At 28.3% G+C, this 24021-nt stretch overlaps 1 protein-coding gene across 1 annotated transcript in view; it reads left to right on the forward strand.

Moving 5' to 3' along the window:
• Positions 1-24021, forward strand: part of LOC141450142 (carboxyl-terminal PDZ ligand of neuronal nitric oxide synthase protein) — a 299139-nt gene that overhangs the window by 179846 nt on the left and 95272 nt on the right. Inside the window, exon 2 of the mRNA XM_074120261.1 lies at positions 23180-23251. Within this exon, the coding sequence (XP_073976362.1) occupies positions 23180-23251 (72 nt within the window). The remainder of the gene's footprint in view (positions 1-23179; positions 23252-24021) is intronic.

The raw sequence follows: 24021 nt of genomic DNA on the forward strand, positions 1-24021 counted from the left end.
ATTCTGTTCCATAAAGACAAAACTTTAACTTCAAATATCTCGTAAACTACTCGATAGATTTTGTTTATATTTTACCTGTATATGGAGACTGCTATTGTCTATAAAAGCATAAATTTTAGTAAAAATCTATCGAGCAGAAAAGATGATATTTAGGGTTAAAATTTGATTCTGTTCCATAAAGACAAAACTTTAACTTCAAATATCTCGTAAACTACTCGATAGATTTTGTTTATATTTTACCTGTATATAAAGACTGCTATTGTCTACTCCTTAACAAAAACTTACAGTTTAAAATGTTAAGTATAAGGGTTGATTAAACGCCAAAAGGTACACAAATCAGCGAGTACCCAACATTTCATTAATACTTCATTAATAGTCAAGTAATTCTACTGCATTAATTTTCATTAATAAGTTATTTTTTAGAATTTATTAGATGTCACAGACCCTTATGCTGGCCATTTTCGTCTACAAAATATATGTTCAAGTAGCACTGTAGATTGACTGTAATATCTAGTTATTTATAATAATCAAACTGTTAATTACAGGTTAAAAAGAAAAAAAAATATGAGGCTAAAAAATTCAAAACTTTTTTTTATAAAAAACTTACATTAATGATTTTATTTTATTTATTTATTTTTATTTTTAAATAAAAATCGTCGGTTTAAGTTCATTCTTTGATTAAAGTAATTGTCATTTTATGAAGTAGTCAAACGTTTATAATAATAGGTAATAATTATCTGGCTTTATCGCAAATAATATAGTTTTCTTCAATTACATTCTCAATCTAGGTGTTCTTCCCACAATGTTGTATATATGTAATATAAAGTAAATAAGATATGCATATTTTTAGGACAGCTAATTTATTCCAGGATTTTACTATAAGCAAAAATTAGGGGGACTAAATTAAATTACAATTGAGAAATGAATAATTGTTGTTGAATAATCTACTTGTTATTTTCTGTGTATTATTTGTGCTCACGAATATTTCGGTAAGACGAATTCAAGACAGTAGCCTACTCTAACTTTGTCTTTTTCTACATTAACATGCATGTACGTATATATGTGATTTATCATAATTATAACAAAAAAATATTATAAATGAAGTGGCCAGCATAAGGGTCTGTGACATCTAATAAATTCTAAAAAATAACTTATTAATGAAAATTAATGCAGTAGAATTACTTGACTATTAATGAAGTATTAATGAAATGTTGGGTACTCGCTGATTTGTGTACCTTTTGGCGTTTAATCAACCCTTATACTTAACATTTTAAACTGTAAGTTTTTGTTAAGGAGATTTTTGTACCTTTTGGATAGATTTTCCTTTTTGTCTATTTTACAAAGTTACATATCTTCTTTACAGATTTTTTTAAAATTTGGAATAAGCAATTCTATCATCATAATCTGATAAGGTGTTAAGTCGGAACCGTAACTACCAATGGAGAGATCTTTTTATAGAATGATTATAGTTGCATTCCCCCAAACCATCCTCAATAACAATTTTTTTGAAAAAGCGTTTTGAATAACATAGGAAGGTATTTGTACGTAAATAGCAAAATTAAACTGCGATTTCAGTACTTCCTTTTAAGAGGAGTAAGAAAAATAAACTACGATTGCAGTACTTCTCCCTAAAAGGCAAAGAGGAAAGATTTTTTAATCGGACGACAATTCATTGATTTAAATCGGTTCACTCATTGATAATTTAAACGATTGCAGTACTTCCTCTTAGTAGGTGTAAGAGCAAGATGGCACTTCACAGCCACGTAGAGGAGCTTTAACCACTTATTCGGGCTGAATTTTATCAAAATCGGACTAAGCGTTATAGAAATATTGGTAATAATAGTTTTAGAAAGGGTCTTATTTGGGTGGGGCAAACTCCCCTCCTTATGAGGCACGGCGTCGAGACTTTTAAAGTGCAAATCTGTACAAAATTTCGATTCGAATGACAATTCATTCATGAAAATCGGTTCACGTGACGATAATTTGAAACGATTGCTATACTTCCCCTTAAAAAGTGTTAGAGCTGATCGTCGCTTTAATGTTACGTAGGGGAGCCCTAACCCTATCACCCTACCAAATTTTATCAAAATCGGGCCAAGATTTACAGAGTAATTAGTAATAATAATTTTGGAGGGGGCCTTACATAAAGGGGGCTAACTCCTCTTCCATTCGATGTACAGCATCGAGACCCCCAAAAGGCACATCTACATAAAATTCCGAATCGAATGACACCTCATTCATGAAAATCGGTTCACGCGTTTAGGCGCTACGTTGTTTACAAAAAAGGTAACAACAACAACAAGAACAACAACAAGAACAAGAACAAGAACATTTTTTGAAAAAGCCGTTTTAGCTCATTTTCGGCAACTTTTTTCTCGAAACCTATTAGATCTGGGTGGTTGCAAAAAAATTACAGTTATAAAGGAGGGTTTGGAGTAAGATTTAAAGAAAATTTGGGAATTTTATCTTTTATAGAAAAAGAGAAAAAAATTGTCAAAGTTGGGTGTTTTTCAACGTTACGCTTTTTCGTGCAGTTTTTGATGGTCAACCCTTATACAACTGTCCTACCGGACAGTTTTAATAAAAGCATAAATTTTAGTAAAAATCAATCGAGCAGAATAAAAGATATTTAGGGTTAAAATTTGATTCTGTTCCATAAAGACAAAACTTCAACTTCAAATATCTCGTAAACTACTCGATTGATTTTGTTTATATTTTACCTGTATATAAAGACTGCTATTGTCTATAAAAGCATAAATTTTAGTAAAAATCTATCGAGCAGAAAAAAAGATATTTAGGGTTAAAATTTGTTTCTGTTCCATAAAGACAAAACTTTAACTTCAAATATCTCGAAAACTACTCGATAGATTTTGTTTATATTTTACCTGTATATGAAGACTGCTATTGTCTATAAAAGCATAAATTTTAGTAAAAATCTATCGAGCAGAAAAGAAGATATTTAGGGATAAAATTTGTTTCTGTTCCATAAAGACAAAACTTTAACTTCAAATATCTCGTAAACTACTCGATAGATTTTGTTTATATTTTACCTGTATATGGAGACTGCTATTGTCTATAAAAGCATAAATTTTAGGAAAAATCTATCGAGCAGAAAAGAAGATATTTAGGGTTAAAATTTGATTCTGTTCCATAAAGACAAAACTTTAACTTCAAATATCTCGTAAACTACTCGATAGATTTTGTTTATATTTTACCTGTATATGGAGACTGCTATTGTCTATAAAAGCATAAATTTTAGTAAAAATCTATCGAGCAGAAAAAAAGATATTTAGGGTTAAAATTTGTTTCTGTTCCATAAAGACAAAACTTTAACTTCAAATATCTCGAAAACTACTCGATAGATTTTTGTTTATAGTTTACCTGTATATGGAGACTGCTATTGTCTATAATAGCATAAATTTTAGTAAAAATCTATCGAGCAGAAAACGAGATATTTAGGATTAAAATTTCTTTCTGTTCCATAAAGACAAAACGTTAACTTCAATTATATCGAAAAGTACTTGATAGATTTTGTTTATATTTTACCTGTATATGAAGACTGCTATTGTCTATAAAAGCATAAATTTTAGTAAAAATCTATCGAGCAGAAAAGATGATATTTATGGTTAAAATTTGATTCTGTTCCATAAAAACAAAACTTTAGCTTCAAATATCTCGTAAACTACTCGATAGATTTTGTTTAAATTTTACCTGTATATGAAGACTGCTATTGTCTATAAAAGCGTAAATTTTAGTAGAAATCTATCGAGCAGAAAACATGATATTTAGGGTTAAAATTTGTTTCTGTTCCACAAAGACAAAATTTTAACTTCAAATATCTTGTAAACTACTCGATAGATTTTGTTTATATTTTACCTGTATATGAAGACTGCTATTGTCTATAAAAGCATAAATTTTAGTAAAAATCTATCGAGCAGAAAAGAAGATATTTAGGGTTAAAATTTGTTTCTGTTCCACAAAGACAAAATTTTAACTTCAAATATCTCGTAAACTACTCGATAGATTTTGTTTATATTTTACCTGTATATGAAGACTGCTATTGTCTATAAAAGCATAAATTTTAGTAAAAATCTATCGAGCAGAAAAGAAGATATTTAGGGTTAAAATTTGATTCTGTTCCATAAAGACAAAACTTTAACTTCAAATATCTCGAGAACTACTCGATAGATTTTGTTTATATTTTACCTGTATATGGAGACTGCTATTGTCTATAAAAGCATAAATTTTAGTAAAAATCTATCAAGCAGAAAAGAAGATATTTAGGGTAAAAATTTGATTCTGTTCCATAAAGACAAAACTTTAACTTCAAATATCTCGAGAACTACTCGATAGATTTTGTTTATATTTTACCTGTATATGAAGACTGCTATTGTCTATAAAAGCATAAATTTTAGTAAAAATCTATCGAGCAGAAAAGAAGATATTTAGGGTTAATATTTGATTCTGTTCCATAAAGACAAAACTTTAACTTCAAATATCTCGTAAACTACTCGATAGATTTTGTTTATATTTTACCTGTATATGGAGACTGCTATTGTCTATAAAAGCATAAATTTTAGTAAAAATCTATCGAGCAGAAAACGAGATATTTAGGGATAAAATTTCTTTCTGTTCCATAAAGACAAAACGTTAACTTCAATTATATCGAAAACTACTTGATAGATTTTGTTTATATTTTACCTGTATATGAAGACTGCTATTGTCTATAAAAGCATAAATTTTTGTAAAAATCTATCGAGCAGAAAAGAAGATATTTAGGGTTAAAATTTGATTCTGTTCCATAAAGACAAAACTTTAACTTCAAATATCTCGAAAACTACTTGATAGATTTTGTTTATATTTTACCTGTATATGAAGACTGCTATTGTCTATAAAAGCATAAATTTTAGTAAAAATCTATCGAGCAGAAAAGAAGATATTTAGGGTTAATATTTGATTCTGTTCCATAAAGACAAAACTTTAACTTCAAATATCTCGTAAACTACTCGATAGATTTTGTTTATATTTTACCTGTATATGGAGACTGCTATTGTCTATAAAAGCATAAATTTTAGTAAAAATCTATCGAGCAGAAAAGATGATATTTAGGGTTAAAATTTGATTCTGTTCCATAAAGACAAAATTTTAACTTCAAATATCTCGTAAACTACTCGATAGATTTTGTTTATATTTTACCTGTATATAAAGACTGCTATTGTCTATAAAAGCATAAATTTTAGTAAAAATCAATCGAGTAGAAAAAAAGATATTTAGGGTTAAAATTTGATTCTGTTCCATAAAGACAAAACTTCAACATCAAATATCTCGTAAACTACTCGATTGATTTTGTTTATATTTTACCTGTATATAAAGACTGCTATTGTCTATAAAAGCATAAATTTTAGTAAAAATCTATCGAGCAGAAAAAAAGATATTTAGGGTTAAAATTTGTTTCTGTTCCATAAAGACAAAACTTTAACTTTAAATATCTCGAAAACTACTCGATAGATTTTGTTTATATTTTACCTGTATATGAAGACTGCTATTGTCTATAAAAGCATAAATTTTAGTAAAAATCTATCGAGCAGAAAAGAAGATATTTAGGGATAAAATTTGTTTCTGTTCCATAAAGACAAAACTTTAACTTCAAATATCTCGTAAACTACTCGATAGATTTTGTTTATATTTTACCTGTATATGGAGACTGCTATTGTCTATAAAAGCATAAATTTTAGGAAAAATCTATCGAGCAGAAAAGAAGATATTGAGGGTTAAAATTTGATTCTGTTCCATAAAGACAAAACTTTAACTTCAAATATCTCGTAAACTACTTGATAGATTTTGTTTATATTTTACCTGTATATGGAGACTGCTATTGTCTATAAAAGCATAAATTTTAGTAAAAATCTATCGAGCAGAAAAAAAGATATTTAGGGTTAAAATTTGTTTTTGTTCCATAAAGACAAAACTTTAACTTCAAATATCTCGTAAACTACTCGATAGATTTTATTTATATTTTACCTGTTTATGAAGACTGCTATTGTCTATAAAAGCATAAATTTCAGTAAAAATCTATCGAGCAGAAAAGAAGATATTTAGGGATAAAATTTGTTTCTGTTCCATAAAGACAAAACTTTAACTTCAAATATCTCGAAAACTACTCGATAGATTTTTGTTTATAGTTTAGCTGTATATGGAGACTACTATTGTCTATAAAAGCATAAATTTAAGTAAAAATCTATCGAGCAGAAAAGAATATATTTAGGGTTAAAATTTGTTTTCTGTTCCATAAAGACAAAACTTTAACTTCAATTATATCGAAAACTATTTGATAGATTTTGTTTATATTTTACCTGTATATGGAGACTGCTATTGTCTATAAAAGCATAAATTTTAGTAAAAATCAATCGAGCAGAAAAGAAGATATTTAGGGTTAAAATTTGATTCTGTTCCATAAAGACAAAACTTTAACTTCAAATATCTCGAAAACTACTCGATAGATTTTTGTTTATAGTTTACCTGTATATGGAGACTGCTATTGTCTATAATAGCATAAATTTTAGTAAAAATCTATCGAGCAGAAAACGAGATATTTAGGATTAAAATTTGATTCTGTTCCATAAAGACAAAACTTTAGCCTCAAATATCTCGTAAACTACTCGATAGATTTTGTTTATATTTTACCTGTATATGAAGACTGCTATTGTCTATAAAAGCGTAAATTTTAGTAGAAATCTATCGAGCAGAAAAGATGATATTTAGGGTTAAAATTTGTTTCTGTTCCACAAAGACAAAATTTTAACTTCAAATATCTCGTAAACTACTCGATAGATTTTGTTTATATTTTACCTGTATATGAAGACTGCTATTGTCTATAAAAGCATAAATTTTAGTAAAAATCTATCGAGCAGAAAAGAAGATATTTAGGGTTAAAATTTGATTCTGTTCCATAAAGACAAAACTTTAACTTCAAATATCTCGTAAACTACTCGATAGATTTTGTTTATATTTTACTTGTATATGAAGACTACTATTGTCTATAACTGTGTAAAATTTAGTAAAAATCTATCGAGTAGAAAACGAGATATTTAGGGTTAAAATTGGTTTCTGTTCTATAAAGTTAAAACTTTAACTTCAATTATATCGAAAACTATTTGATAGATTTTGTTTATATTTAACCTGTATATGAAGACTGCTAATGTCTATAAATGTGTAAGTTTTAGTAAAAATCTATCGAGCAGAAAAGAAGATATTTTGGGTTAAAATTTGTTTTTGTTCCATAAAGACAAAACTTTAACTTCAAATATCTCGTAAACTACTCGATAGATTTTGTTTATATTTTACCTGTATATGAAGACTGCTATTGTCTATAAAAGCATAAATTTTAGTAAAAATCTATCGAGCAGAAAAGAAGATATTTAGGGATAAAATTTGTTTCTGTTCCATAAAGACAAAACTTTAACTTCAAATATCTCGAAAACTACTCGATAGATTTTTGTTTATAGTTTACCTGTATATGGAGATTACTATTGTCTATAAAAGCATAAATTTTAGTAAAAATCTATCGAGCAGAAAACGAGATATTTAGGGTTAAAATTTCTTTCTGTTCCATAAAGACAAAACGTTAACTTCAATTATATCGAAAAGTACTTGATAGATTTTGTTTATATTTTACCTGTATATGAAGACTGTGTAACGGTGGTGGTGAGGAGAAGAAGCAGCAGTAGAGTGGGGAGCGCTCGATAGTAGTGGAGTGGGGCAAGCGGCCGGTTGGTCTGTGAGGTAGTATCGGCCGAAGCGAGGCCTGGAATGCAGCTGCATTAAACAAACAGTAAATTCAACTACAGATCAGTAATTATACCGCTGCTTATACCGCATCACCTGGAGCACCTTGCTCGGTCTGAGCTAAGAGAGAGAGAGAGGTGCTGGTGAAGAGAGGAGCAGAGGTGTGAGGCACTGCTTGACTGGGCCCAGACGGAAGGAAGCGGCAGCGAGGATTCTTGCGTGAGGCACTTGTGTACTTTCATGTGTTAACCGCTAACCCGGGGGAGTTATTTGAAGGGACTTTGATTCTGTAGGCTTAAGTTAAATTAGAATTAAGATATTAAATTAAGTATTAGTTCTGTAGTTATTATTATTATTATTATTATTATTTATTATTTATATTGTATTGGGGATCATTTAGTAATTATTAATATTCTGTACGCATTCAGCTGAATGGCAGGGGTATTTTATTAGTTAAAAAGAAGCGTAGTTATTTATATTGTAATTATAAAAATATATGTTTATAACCTCTGAACTAACCATGTTGTACTCTAAACACAACCCAATTCCCTCTCCTTACAACTGCTATTGTCTATAAAAGCATAAATTTTAGTAAAAATCTATCGAACAGAAAAGAAGATATTTAGGGTTAAAATTTGTTTCTGTTCCATAAAGACAAAACTTTAACTTCAAATATCTCGAAAACTACTCGATAGATTTTGTTTATATTTTACCTGTATATGAAGACTGCTATTGTCTATAAAAGCATAAATTTTAGTAAAAATCTATCGAGCAGAAAAGAAGATATTTAGGGTTAAAATTTGATTCTGTTCCATAAAGACAAAACTTTAGCTTCAAATATCTCGTAAACTACTCGATAGATTTTGTTTATTATTAACTTGTATATGAAGACTGCTATTGTCTATAAAAGCATAAATTTTAGTAGAAATCTATCGAGCAGAAAAGAAGATATTTAGGGTTAAAATTTGTTTTCTGTTCCACAAAGACAAAATTTTAACTTCAAATATCTCGGAAACTACTCGATAGATTTTGTTTATATTTTACCTGTATATGAAGACTGCTATTGTCTATAAAAGCATAAATTTTAGTAAAAATCTATCGAGCAGAAAAGAAGATATTTAGGGATAAAATTTGTTTCTGTTCCATAAAGACAAAACTTTAACTTCAAATATCTCGTAAACTACTCGATAGATTTTGTTTATATTTTACCTGTATATGGAGACTGCTATTGTCTATAAAAGCATAAATTTTAGGAAAAATCTATCGAGCAGAAAAGAAGATATTGAGGGTTAAAATTTGATTCTGTTCCATAAAGACAAAACTTTAACTTCAAATATCTCGTAAACTACTTGATAGATTTTGTTTATATTTTACCTGTATATGGAGACTGCTATTGTCTATAAAAGCATAAATTTTAGTAAAAATCTATCGAGCAGAAAAAAAGATATTTAGGGTTAAAATTTGTTTTTGTTCCATAAAGACAAAACTTTAACTTCAAATATCTCGTAAACTACTCGATAGATTTTATTTATATTTTACCTGTTTATGAAGACTGCTATTGTCTATAAAAGCATAAATTTCAGTAAAAATCTATCGAGCAGAAAAGAAGATATTTAGGGATAAAATTTGTTTCTGTTCCATAAAGACAAAACTTTAACTTCAAATATCTCGAAAACTACTCGATAGATTTTTGTTTATAGTTTAGCTGTATATGGAGACTACTATTGTCTATAAAAGCATAAATTTAAGTAAAAATCTATCGAGCAGAAAAGAATATATTTAGGGTTAAAATTTGTTTTCTGTTCCATAAAGACAAAACTTTAACTTCAATTATATCGAAAACTATTTGATAGATTTTGTTTATATTTTACCTGTATATGGAGACTGCTATTGTCTATAAAAGCATAAATTTTAGTAAAAATCAATCGAGCAGAAAAGAAGATATTTAGGGTTAAAATTTGATTCTGTTCCATAAAGACAAAACTTTAACTTCAAATATCTCGAAAACTACTCGATAGATTTTTGTTTATAGTTTACCTGTATATGGAGACTGCTATTGTCTATAATAGCATAAATTTTAGTAAAAATCTATCGAGCAGAAAACGAGATATTTAGGATTAAAATTTGATTCTGTTCCATAAAGACAAAACTTTAGCCTCAAATATCTCGTAAACTACTCGATAGATTTTGTTTATATTTTACCTGTATATGAAGACTGCTATTGTCTATAAAAGCGTAAATTTTAGTAGAAATCTATCGAGCAGAAAAGATGATATTTAGGGTTAAAATTTGTTTCTGTTCCACAAAGACAAAATTTTAACTTCAAATATCTCGTAAACTACTCGATAGATTTTGTTTATATTTTACCTGTATATGAAGACTGCTATTGTCTATAAAAGCATAAATTTTAGTAAAAATCTATCGAGCAGAAAAGAAGATATTTAGGGTTAAAATTTGATTCTGTTCCATAAAGACAAAACTTTAACTTCAAATATCTCGTAAACTACTCGATAGATTTTGTTTATATTTTACTTGTATATGAAGACTACTATTGTCTATAACTGTGTAAAATTTAGTAAAAATCTATCGAGTAGAAAACGAGATATTTAGGGTTAAAATTGGTTTCTGTTCTATAAAGTTAAAACTTTAACTTCAATTATATCGAAAACTATTTGATAGATTTTGTTTATATTTAACCTGTATATGAAGACTGCTAATGTCTATAAATGTGTAAGTTTTAGTAAAAATCTATCGAGCAGAAAAGAAGATATTTTGGGTTAAAATTTGTTTTTGTTCCATAAAGACAAAACTTTAACTTCAAATATCTCGTAAACTACTCGATAGATTTTGTTTATATTTTACCTGTATATGAAGACTGCTATTGTCTATAAAAGCATAAATTTTAGTAAAAATCTATCGAGCAGAAAAGAAGATATTTAGGGATAAAATTTGTTTCTGTTCCATAAAGACAAAACTTTAACTTCAAATATCTCGAAAACTACTCGATAGATTTTTGTTTATAGTTTACCTGTATATGGAGATTACTATTGTCTATAAAAGCATAAATTTTAGTAAAAATCTATCGAGCAGAAAACGAGATATTTAGGGTTAAAATTTCTTTCTGTTCCATAAAGACAAAACGTTAACTTCAATTATATCGAAAAGTACTTGATAGATTTTGTTTATATTTTACCTGTATATGAAGACTGTGTAACGGTGGTGGTGAGGAGAAGAAGCAGCAGTAGAGTGGGGAGCGCTCGATAGTAGTGGAGTGGGGCAAGCGGCCGGTTGGTCTGTGAGGTAGTATCGGCCGAAGCGAGGCCTGGAATGCAGCTGCATTAAACAAACAGTAAATTCAACTACAGATCAGTAATTATACCGCTGCTTATACCGCATCACCTGGAGCACCTTGCTCGGTCTGAGCTAAGAGAGAGAGAGAGGTGCTGGTGAAGAGAGGAGCAGAGGTGTGAGGCACTGCTTGACTGGGCCCAGACGGAAGGAAGCGGCAGCGAGGATTCTTGCGTGAGGCACTTGTGTACTTTCATGTGTTAACCGCTAACCCGGGGGAGTTATTTGAAGGGACTTTGATTCTGTAGGCTTAAGTTAAATTAGAATTAAGATATTAAATTAAGTATTAGTTCTGTAGTTATTATTATTATTATTATTATTATTTATTATTTATATTGTATTGGGGATCATTTAGTAATTATTAATATTCTGTACGCATTCAGCTGAATGGCAGGGGTATTTTATTAGTTAAAAAGAAGCGTAGTTATTTATATTGTAATTATAAAAATATATGTTTATAACCTCTGAACTAACCATGTTGTACTCTAAACACAACCCAATTCCCTCTCCTTACAACTGCTATTGTCTATAAAAGCATAAATTTTAGTAAAAATCTATCGAACAGAAAAGAAGATATTTAGGGTTAAAATTTGTTTCTGTTCCATAAAGACAAAACTTTAACTTCAAATATCTCGAAAACTACTCGATAGATTTTGTTTATATTTTACCTGTATATGAAGACTGCTATTGTCTATAAAAGCATAAATTTTAGTAAAAATCTATCGAGCAGAAAAGAAGATATTTAGGGTTAAAATTTGATTCTGTTCCATAAAGACAAAACTTTAGCTTCAAATATCTCGTAAACTACTCGATAGATTTTGTTTATTATTAACTTGTATATGAAGACTGCTATTGTCTATAAAAGCATAAATTTTAGTAGAAATCTATCGAGCAGAAAAGAAGATATTTAGGGTTAAAATTTGTTTTCTGTTCCACAAAGACAAAATTTTAACTTCAAATATCTCGGAAACTACTCGATAGATTTTGTTTATATTTTACCTGTATATGAAGACTGCTATTGTCTATAAAAGCATAAATTTTAGTAAAAATCTATCGAGCAGAAAAGAAGATATTTAGGGTTAAAATTTGATTCTGTTCCATAAAGACAAAACTTTAACTTCAAATATCTCGTAAACTACTCGATAGATTTTGTTTATATTTTACTTGTATATGAAGACTACTATGGTCTATAACTGTATATAATTTAGTAAAAATCTATCTAGTAGAAAACGAGATATTTAGGGTTAAAATTGGTTTCTGTTCTATAAAGTTAAAACTTTAACTTCAATTATATCGAAAACTATTTGATAGATTTTGTTTATATTTAACCTGTATATGGAGACTGCTATTGTCTATAAAAGCATAAATTTTAGTAAAAATCTATCGAGCAGAAAAGAAGATATTTAGGGTTAAAATTTGATTCTGTTCCATAAAGACAAAACTTTAACTTCAATTATATCGAAAACTATTTGATAGATTTTGTTTATATTTAACCTGTATATGAAGACTACTAATGTCTATAAATGTGTAAGTTTTAGTAAAAATCTATCGAGCAGAAATCTAGATATTTAGGGTTAAAATTTGATTCTGTTCCATAAAGACAAAACTTTAACTTCAATTATATCGAAAACTATTTGATAGATTTTGTTTATATTTAACCTGTATATGAAGACTACTAATGTCTATAAATGTGTAAGTTTTAGTAAAAATCTATCGAGCAGAAAAGAAGATATTTAGGGTTAAAATTTGATTCTGTTCCATAAAGACAAAACTTTAACTTCAATTATATCGAAAACTATTTGATAGATTTTGTTTATATTTAACCTGTATATGAAGACTACTAATGTCTATAAATGTGTAAGTTTTAGTAAAAATCTATCGAGCAGAAATCTAGATATTTAGGGTTAAAATTTGATTCTGTTCCATAAAGACAAAACTTTAACTTCAATTATATCGAAAACTATTTGATAGATTTTGTTTATATTTAACCTGTATATGAAGACTACTAATGTCTATAAATGTGTAAGTTTTAGTAAAAATCTATCGAGCAGAAATCTAGATATTTAGGGTTAAAATTTGATTCTGTTCCATAAAGACAAAACTTTAACTTCAATTATATCGAAAACTATTTGATAGATTTTGTTTATATTTAACCTGTATATGAAGACTACTAATGTCTATAAATGTGTAAGTTTTAGTAAAAATCTATCGAGCAGAAATCTAGATATTTAGGGTTAAAATTTGATTCTGTTCCATAAAGACAAAACTTTAACTTCAATTATATCGAAAACTATTTGATAGATTTTGTTTATATTTAACCTGTATATGAAGACTGCTATTGTCTATAAATGTGTAAGTTTTAGTAAAAATCTATCGAGCAGAAATCTAGATATTTAGGGTTAAAATTTGATTCTGTTCCATAAAGACAAAACTTTAACTTCAATTATATCGAAAACTATTTGATAGATTTTGTTTATATTTAACCTGTATATGAAGACTACTAATGTCTATAAATGTGTAAGTTTTAGTAAAAATCTATCGAGCAGAAATCTAGATATTTAGGGTTAAAATTTGATTCTGTTCCATAAAGACAAAACTTTAACTTCAATTATATCGAAAACTATTTGATAGATTTTGTTTATATTTAACCTGTATATGAAGACTGCTATTGTCTATAAATGTGTAAGTTTTAGTAAAAATCTATCGAGCAGAAATCTAGATATTTAGGGTTAAAATTTGATTCTGTTCCATAAAGACAAAACTTTAACTTCAATTATATCGAAAACTATTTGATAGATTTTGTTTATATTTAACCTGTATATGAAGACTGCTATTGTCTATAAATGTGTAAGTTTTAGTAAAAATCTATCGAGCAGAAATCTAGATATTTAGGGTTAAAATTTGATTCTGTTCCATAAAGACAAAACTTTAACTTCAATTATATCGAAAACTATTTGATAGATTTTGTTTATATTTAACCTGTATATGAAGACTACTAATGTCTATAAATGTGTAAGTTTTAGTAAAAATCTATCGAGCAGAAATCTAGATATTTAGGGTTAAAATTTGATTCTGTTCCATAAAGACAAAACTTTAACTTCAATTATATCGAAAACTATTTGATAGATTTTGTTTATATTTAACCTGTATATGAAGACTACTAATGTCTATAAATGTGTAAGTTTTAGTAAAAATCTATCGAGCAGAAATCTAGATATTTAGGGTTAAAATTTGATTCTGTTCCATAAAGACAAAACTTTAACTTCAATTATATCGAAAACTATTTGATAGATTTTGTTTATATTTAACCTGTATATGAAGACTACTAATGTCTATAAATGTGTAAGTTTTAGTAAAAATCTATCGAGCAGAAATCTAGATATTTAGGGTTAAAATTTGATTCTGTTCCATAAAGACAAAACTTTAACTTCAATTATATCGAAAACTATTTGATAGATTTTGTTTATATTTAACCTGTATATGAAGACTGCTATTGTCTATAAATGTGTAAGTTTTAGTAAAAATCTATCGAGCAGAAATCTAGATATTTAGGGTTAAAATTTGATTCTGTTCCATAAAGACAAAACTTTAACTTCAATTATATCGAAAACTATTTGATAGATTTTGTTTATATTTAACCTGTATATGAAGACTACTAATGTCTATAAATGTGTAAGTTTTAGTAAAAATCTATCGAGCAGAAATCTAGATATTTAGGGTTAAAATTTGATTCTGTTCCATAAAGACAAAACTTTAACTTCAATTATATCGAAAACTATTTGATAGATTTTGTTTATATTTAACCTGTATATGAAGACTGCTATTGTCTATAAATGTGTAAGTTTTAGTAAAAATCTATCGAGCAGAAATCTAGATATTTAGGGTTAAAATTTGATTCTGTTCCATAAAGACAAAACTTTAACTTCAATTATATCGAAAACTATTTGATAGATTTTGTTTATATTTAACCTGTATATGAAGACTACTAATGTCTATAAATGTGTAAGTTTTAGTAAAAATCTATCGAGCAGAAATCTAGATATTTAGGGTTAAAATTTGATTCTGTTCCATAAAGACAAAACTTTAACTTCAATTATATCGAAAACTATTTGATAGATTTTGTTTATATTTAACCTGTATATGAAGACTGCTATTGTCTATAAATGTGTAAGTTTTAGTAAAAATCTATCGAGCAGAAATCTAGATATTTAGGGTTAAAATTTGATTCTGTTCCATAAAGACAAAACTTTAACTTCAATTATATCGAAAACTATTTGATAGATTTTGTTTATATTTAACCTGTATATGAAGACTACTAATGTCTATAAATGTGTAAGTTTTAGTAAAAATCTATCGAGCAGAAATCTAGATATTTAGGGTTAAAATTTGATTCTGTTCCATAAAGACAAAACTTTAACTTCAATTATATCGAAAACTATTTGATAGATTTTGTTTATATTTAACCTGTATATGAAGACTGCTATTGTCTATAAATGTGTAAGTTTTAGTAAAAATCTATCGAGCAGAAATCTAGATATTTAGGGTTAAAATTTGATTCTGTTCCATAAAGACAAAACTTTAACTTCAATTATATCGAAAACTATTTGATAGATTTTGTTTATATTTAACCTGTATATGAAGACTACTAATGTCTATAAATGTGTAAGTTTTAGTAAAAATCTATCGAGCAGAAATCTAGATATTTAGGGTTAAAATTTGATTCTGTTCCATAAAGACAAAACTTTAACTTCAATTATATCGAAAACTATTTGATAGATTTTGTTTATATTTAACCTGTATATGAAGACTGCTATTGTCTATAAATGTGTAAGTTTTAGTAAAAATCTATCGAGCAGAAATCTAGATATTTAGGGTTAAAATTTGATTCTGTTCCATAAAGACAAAACTTTAACTTCAATTATATCGAAAACTATTTGATAGATTTTGTTTATATTTAACCTGTATATGAAGACTACTAATGTCTATAAATGTGTAAGTTTTAGTAAAAATCTATCGAGCAGAAATCTAGATATTTAGGGTTAAAATTTGATTCTGTTCCATAAAGACAAAACTTTAACTTCAATTATATCGAAAACTATTTGATAGATTTTGTTTATATTTAACCTGTATATGAAGACTGCTATTGTCTATAAATGTGTAAGTTTTAGTAAAAATCTATCGAGCAGAAATCTAGATATTTAGGGTTAAAATTTGATTCTGTTCCATAAAGACAAAACTTTAACTTCAATTATATCGAAAACTATTTGATAGATTTTGTTTATATTTAACCTGTATATGAAGACTACTAATGTCTATAAATGTGTAAGTTTTAGTAAAAATCTATCGAGCAGAAATCTAGATATTTAGGGTTAAAATTTGATTCTGTTCCATAAAGACAAAACTTTAACTTCAATTATATCGAAAACTATTTGATAGATTTTGTTTATATTTAACCTGTATATGAAGACTGCTATTGTCTATAAATGTGTAAGTTTTAGTAAAAATCTATCGAGCAGAAAAGAAGATATTTAGGGTTAAAATTTGATTCTGTTCCATAAAGACAAAACTTTAACTTCAATTATATCGAAAACTATTTGATAGATTTTGTTTATATTTAACCTGTATATGAAGACTACTAATGTCTATAAATGTGTAAGTTTTAGTAAAAATCTATCGAGCAGAAATCTAGATATTTAGGGTTAAAATTTGTTTCTGTTCCATAAAGACAAAACTTTAACTTCAATTATATCGAAAACTATTTGATAGATTTTGTTTATATTTAACCTGTATATGAAGACTACTAATGTCTATAAATGTGTAAGTTTTAGTAAAAATCTATCGAGCAGAAAAGAAGATATTTAGGGTTAAAATTTGATTCTGTTCCATAAAGACAAAACTTTAACTTCAATTATATCGAAAACTATTTGATAGATTTTGTTTATATTTAACCTGTATATGAAGACTACTAATGTCTATAAATGTGTAAGTTTTAGTAAAAATCTATCGAGCAGAAATCTAGATATTTAGGGTTAAAATTTGATTCTGTTCCATAAAGACAAAACTTTAACTTCAATTATATCGAAAACTATTTGATAGATTTTGTTTATATTTAACCTGTATATGAAGACTACTAATGTCTATAAATGTGTAAGTTTTAGTAAAAATCTATCGAGCAGAAAAGAAGATATTTAGGGTTAAAATTTGATTCTGTTCCATAAAGACAAAACTTTAACTTCAATTATATCGAAAACTATTTGATAGATTTTGTTTATATTTAACCTGTATATGAAGACTACTAATGTCTATAAATGTGTAAGTTTTAGTAAAAATCTATCGAGCAGAAAAGAAGATATTTAGGGTTAAAATTTGATTCTGTTCCATAAAGACAAAACTTTAACTTCAATTATATCGAAAACTATTTGATAGATTTTGTTTATATTTAACCTGTATATGAAGACTACTAATGTCTATAAATGTGTAAGTTTTAGTAAAAATCTATCGAGCAGAAATCTAGATATTTAGGGTTAAAATTTGATTCTGTTCCATAAAGACAAAACTTTAACTTCAATTATATCGAAAACTATTTGATAGATTTTGTTTATATTTAACCTGTATATGAAGACTACTAATGTCTATAAATGTGTAAGTTTTAGTAAAAATCTATCGAGCAGAAAAGAAGATATTTAGGGTTAAAATTTGATTCTGTTCCATAAAGACAAAACTTTAACTTCAATTATATCGAAAACTATTTGATAGATTTTGTTTATATTTAACCTGTATATGAAGACTGCTATTGTCTATAAATGTGTAAGTTTTAGTAAAAATCTATCGAGCAGAAAAGAAGATATTTAGGGTTAAAATTTGATTCTGTTCCATAAAGACAAAACTTTAACTTCAATTATATCGAAAACTATTTGATAGATTTTGTTTATATTTAACCTGTATATGAAGACTGCTATTGTCTATAAATGTGTAAGTTTTAGTAAAAATCTATCGAGCAGAAAAGAAGATATTTAGGGTTAAAATTTGATTCTGTTCCATAAAGACAAAACTTTAACTTCAATTATATCGAAAACTATTTGATAGATTTTGTTTATATTTAACCTGTATATGAAGACTACTAATGTCTATAAATGTGTAAGTTTTAGTAAAAATCTATCGAGCAGAAATCTAGATATTTAGGGTTAAAATTTGTTTCTGTTCCATAAAGACAAAACTTTAACTTCAATTATATCGAAAACTATTTGATAGATTTTGTTTATATTTAACCTGTATATGAAGACTACTAATGTCTATAAATGTGTAAGTTTTAGTAAAAATCTATCGAGCAGAAAAGAAGATATTTAGGGTTAAAATTTGATTCTGTTCCATAAAGACAAAACTTTAACTTCAATTATATCGAAAACTATTTGATAGATTTTGTTTATATTTAACCTGTATATGAAGACTACTAATGTCTATAAATGTGTAAGTTTTAGTAAAAATCTATCGAGCAGAAATCTAGATATTTAGGGTTAAAATTTGATTCTGTTCCATAAAGACAAAACTTTAACTTCAATTATATCGAAAACTATTTGATAGATTTTGTTTATATTTAACCTGTATATGAAGACTACTAATGTCTATAAATGTGTAAGTTTTAGTAAAAATCTATCGAGCAGAAATCTAGATATTTAGGGTTAAAATTTGATTCTGTTCCATAAAGACAAAACTTTAACTTCAATTATATCGAAAACTATTTGATAGATTTTGTTTATATTTAACCTGTATATGAAGACTACTAATGTCTATAAATGTGTAAGTTTTAGTAAAAATCTATCGAGCAGAAATCTAGATATTTAGGGTTAAAATTTGTTTCTGTTCCATAAAGACAAAACTTTAACTTCAATTATATCGAAAACTATTTGATAGATTTTGTTTATATTTAACCTGTATATGAAGACTACTAATGTCTATAAATGTGTAAGTTTTAGTAAAAATCTATCGAGCAGAAAAGAAGATATTTAGGGTTAAAATTTGATTCTGTTCCATAAAGACAAAACTTTAACTTCAATTATATCGAAAACTATTTGATAGATTTTGTTTATATTTAACCTGTATATGAAGACTACTAATGTCTATAAATGTGTAAGTTTTAGTAAAAATCTATCTAGTAGAAATCTAGATATTTAGGGTTAAAATTTGATTCTGTTCCATAAAGACAAAACTTTAACTTCAATTATATCGAAAACTATTTGATAGATTTTGTTTATATTTAACCTGTATATGAAGACTACTAATGTCTATAAATGTGTAAGTTTTAGTAAAAATCTATCGAGCAGAAATCTAGATATTTAGGGTTAAAATTTGATTCTGTTCCATAAAGACAAAACTTTAACTTCAATTATATCGAAAACTATTTGATAGATTTTGTTTATATTTAACCTGTATATGAAGACTACTAATGTCTATAAATGTGTAAGTTTTAGTAAAAATCTATCGAGCAGAAATCTAGATATTTAGGGTTAAAATTTGTTTCTGTTCCATAAAGACAAAACGTTAACTTCAATTATATCGAAAACTACTCGATAGATTTTGTCTATATTTTACCTGTTTATAGAGACTACTATTGTCTATAAATGTGTAAGTTTTAGTAAAAATCTATCGGGCAGAAAACAGGATATTTAGGGTTAAAGTTTTTTTCTGTTCTTTAAAGACAAAACGTTAAATTAATTATTATGTATTTTTTTTAACTTTTGATTATTACATAAAGTAATAATCATTTTAATCGATGAATGAACTTAAACCGATGATTTTTATTTAAAAACAAATAAATAAAATAAACATATAACGTTTTTCTTTTCAATTTGTATTTAATAGTTTGATTATTACAGATTAATAGATATTACAGTTAATCTAAGTTAAATGGTGCGATGTTTGAACAAATATTTTGTAGATTAAAATGGCCAGCATAAGGGTTTGTGTTATCTGATACATTCTAAAAAATGTTAATGTAAATTAATGCAGTAAAATGTCTTAAATGATATCAATGAATTATTAATGAAAAGATGGGTACTTGCTGATTTGTCGTTTAATCAACCCTTTATACTTAACTTTTTAGACTGTATGTTTTTGTTAAAGATTATTATATTGTTCGTGTTATCACTGTTATCACTGGGAACAATATACAGTTTCCTCAAAGTGTTATTTCTTTGTGTTTTTTTTTCTTTGCAAACGCTATAAAGTTAGTGAAAATACTAGTAAGTAAAGTAATCGTCTATTTTCTATGGGCGGAGCTAATACCACTAAGCGTTCACAACGATCACGCCCACGACCGCGGTTTTGCCCGTTCCACTTTGATTGCGAGCGTTACAATCCCAAGTGGAATGGGGACATGAGGCGTTTTAACCGTTCATGTAAACATTACAAATGGCGACCTCGAAAATAAGTTAGAAGCTTGAAGAGGTTATTTTTTAATTTTAACCCCGTTTATAAGCAATTATAATGAACTTTATTAATTATTGGTAAAGTTGACTTATATTAAATATATATTGTATAATTCAATTTTTTATATTATATTTTAGTGGAGTATTTATAAAATTCACGTTTAAATAAAATTAAAATATCTTTCGTTGCAACAGTTGGATATTTATTAATGCAACGTAATAATGCTTTAGAAAGTTCTTCATCTAGTTCCGATGAAGAGTGGAATGCAATTTTACAAAATCGCAATAGTGAAAAGCGAAAACTTAGGCCACGTATTATTAACTATCAAAGTGTAATTGGTCGTTATTCAGTGATTTAGTATGTAAAGGGATAAGTAAATTTTTCATTTTATTACTTTTTTTAGACTTTCGAGAAACACATTCAATTATTTACATGAGATAATTTATTTACATGTTATAATTTTTTCGGTCGCCATCTTTGCTTTTTTAAAAATTGTGCCAAATTTCTGAACGCCTACTTCGACCCAGCAAGAGCTGGGTATAAGAATAGTGGGGGGCGTTGTGAGCTTCGCGTGAGCGAAAATAATGACGTCATTAGTGACGTTTTCGCCACGACCACTATGACCGCCACGGTCGTCATGTGGAACGGCTGAAGGTATATTTTGATCGTTGTGAGGCGCTTAGTGGAATGCACCCTAGATGTGTCTAGATGCGGAAGCTCATACTTTACTATAAACAATTTTTTTGTAAGAAATAAAAAGTAATCGCATACACATGGGGGATTCGATCCGGGGATCTTCCACTCACAAAGCAACTATCTTGACCACTAGACCAACTAAGTAAACTTCAAGAAAGCGCTAAATTTTGGAACTTTGTATCTTGAGCATTGAAATCGTATGTCGTCAGATCTTCCCAAAAAAACACTCATTTATTGTTATTATTGTAACAACAATAATTAACAAATTTTTTAATTAATAAAATTATTTTGGTGAAATTTTGTAATAATTAAAACGTTTAAGAAATTATGTGGCAAGTTAAATGAACTCAGTTATTGGGTTGTAGTTGTTTATTAACTAAAGAATATTTAATTAGGAGAGAACTCTACCTGTGCTGGCAAAGAGGTATTACACTTTAGTTTAACAAAACAACGAGATAATGGAGTTTTATCAACTAGACTAGAGGAGGAAATTAGTACCTTGGTACACTATTAAACAGGATGTTCTAGAGACGTAAACTTGGGCAACAATAAATACAACAACAATAATAATAGATGGCGCTATGCTAATTAGTTAAGCAACAGCAAACTTTGGCTTCTACTTTAAATCATTTCTGAATTTGTGCATATAACTCTAGACGGAAGGAAGTGGAGGTCATATACACAGTCTTGTAAATCTAGCAAACACAAAAGTTTGTTTCGCAGGACAAAAAGTGACAAAACTGCTAACTTGATAATTACATTAGATTGTATTAAAATGGCGGTTCCACCAAAAAACAGTGGGAAGGATCGCAGGCGAATTCCCAAAATTCCCATTGTTCCCCGTCCAGCCCTCAACCCATGAGAGATACCGGGTGCTTCAAGAACAATAAATCCGTCTAAGAGTGAATTTGACTAAGCGCTCACAACGATCAAAATATAACTTCAGCCGTTCCACAAGGCGGCCGCAGTCGTAGTGGTCGTGGCGAAAACGTCACTAATGACGTCATTATTTTCGCTCACGCGAAGCTCACAACGCGCCCCACCTTAAGAGCTGGGTCGAAGTGGGCGTTCAGAAATTATATCAGGCAAATGAAAGTATTATATCATGTAAATAATTGAATGTGTTTCTCGAAAGTCAAAAAAATAATAATAAAATGAAAAATTACTTATCCCTTTACATACTAAATCACTGAATAACGATCAATTACACTTTGATAGTTAATGATACGTGGCCTAAGTTTTCGCTTTTCACTATTGCGATTTTGTAAAATTGCATTCCACTTTTCAATTGAAAACTCACTTAAGTGAAGTTTGTTTCCGGCTCAGCGATTTCCTATGCTAAGGACTGTTCACATTTTCCGTTTTACACACTAACACGTCACAACACACACACACACACACTAACACGCAAAGCCTATTTCCGGGGCGAAAAACAACGAATTTTTAAGAAAATAAATTTGTAAATATTGTAAATTATTTGTTAGCTGAATATAAATATATATATTTACAATAATTCTTTTATAGAGAGTTATTTAGTATGCGCATATATGATTACATGAAGCCGTACCACGTTTCCGGTATATATATGCTAATCCGTTTTGTTTAATAGCATTACAGAAATGGACGCATTACCCTACATCTCATCTTGTATGCATGCACTTCTAAATTAACTTTATAATTACAGTTAAATTTAATTTAGTATTTTAGTTAAATTTGTTAACATTATTATTTTAAAACTGGATTACAAATTTGTATTTGAACTAAAAATTAGCGAAATTCAATTAGTTGAATTTTAAGCCCACTCCAACTCCATTTGGCTCTTCAAATATTACCAAATCCATAATATTTCATTAAATACAATTCCAGGAATTGAAATCTAAAATTTTGGCAAATTTTGTTAACATTGTTGCGTTTGTATTTGCAGTACATTGGCTCGCTGGATGTGCCGAAGCCTACCAGTCGAATGGAGATTGTGGCTGCCATGAGACGAATACGAGTAAGTATTTTCACGTTTAAACTTGTAATTTTTTATTTTCATTGATTTTTTTTTTCTGCTCTTACTAGTGAGAGGGAAATTATTACGATCGAGTGCTTTTCCGGTTTAGGATTTTCCCCCACCCCCAGAAAAAACTCCTTCCGGTGAAAACTTCTTTCATGGAGTAAACCGGAAGTAAGCACCACTAGAAACTAGCGCAGAAAGTAGTTTATCAAACTATACAGTTTCGAAGCCACTTACCTCAGGATAAAGGTATCTTCTATTCACTTTAAACTTATTTCAGTCCCTCAGCGTGTTCTAACAGAAGGCCAGGATGAAAGGGAAGAAAAAAAAAATCGTTGATGAATCCCTCAGAGTGCTGGTTGGAGGCAGAGAAGACCCATTCAGTTTAGTGGGGAAGGGTAAAAAAAAATGGAAGAAATATCCATTTAAACCTTATACAGGGGCGGCAAATTGAAGTGGCAGGAGACGGCAGGAGGTGTTACTTTATCTGTTGCTGGCCACCCCCATCCCCCACCTGATCTATTTCTTCGTTTACTGCTGCCGCCTCTACCACTGAGTCTTCCACTTTCTAGCTTCTCTTCTTTGAAGTTTAAAAAGTGCCATTATGCACACTAAGTGTAACTCCTTGGAGTACGGAGCCACTTTCTGCTCACCAACTTAACGGCTTCTTTCTTCTTCTTCCACTTCTTCTTGACAAAGTCCTTTTTTTACATCTACGTCCTAACTTACCCCCACCCATGCCAAAAATATTAAGCATCAGGTATCAT

Source organism: Rhodnius prolixus, unplaced genomic scaffold (genome assembly GCF_049639745.1).
Source record: "Rhodnius prolixus isolate KJV_2025 unplaced genomic scaffold, Rpr scaffold_2, whole genome shotgun sequence".
Taxonomy (NCBI): Eukaryota; Metazoa; Arthropoda; class Insecta; order Hemiptera; family Reduviidae; genus Rhodnius; species Rhodnius prolixus.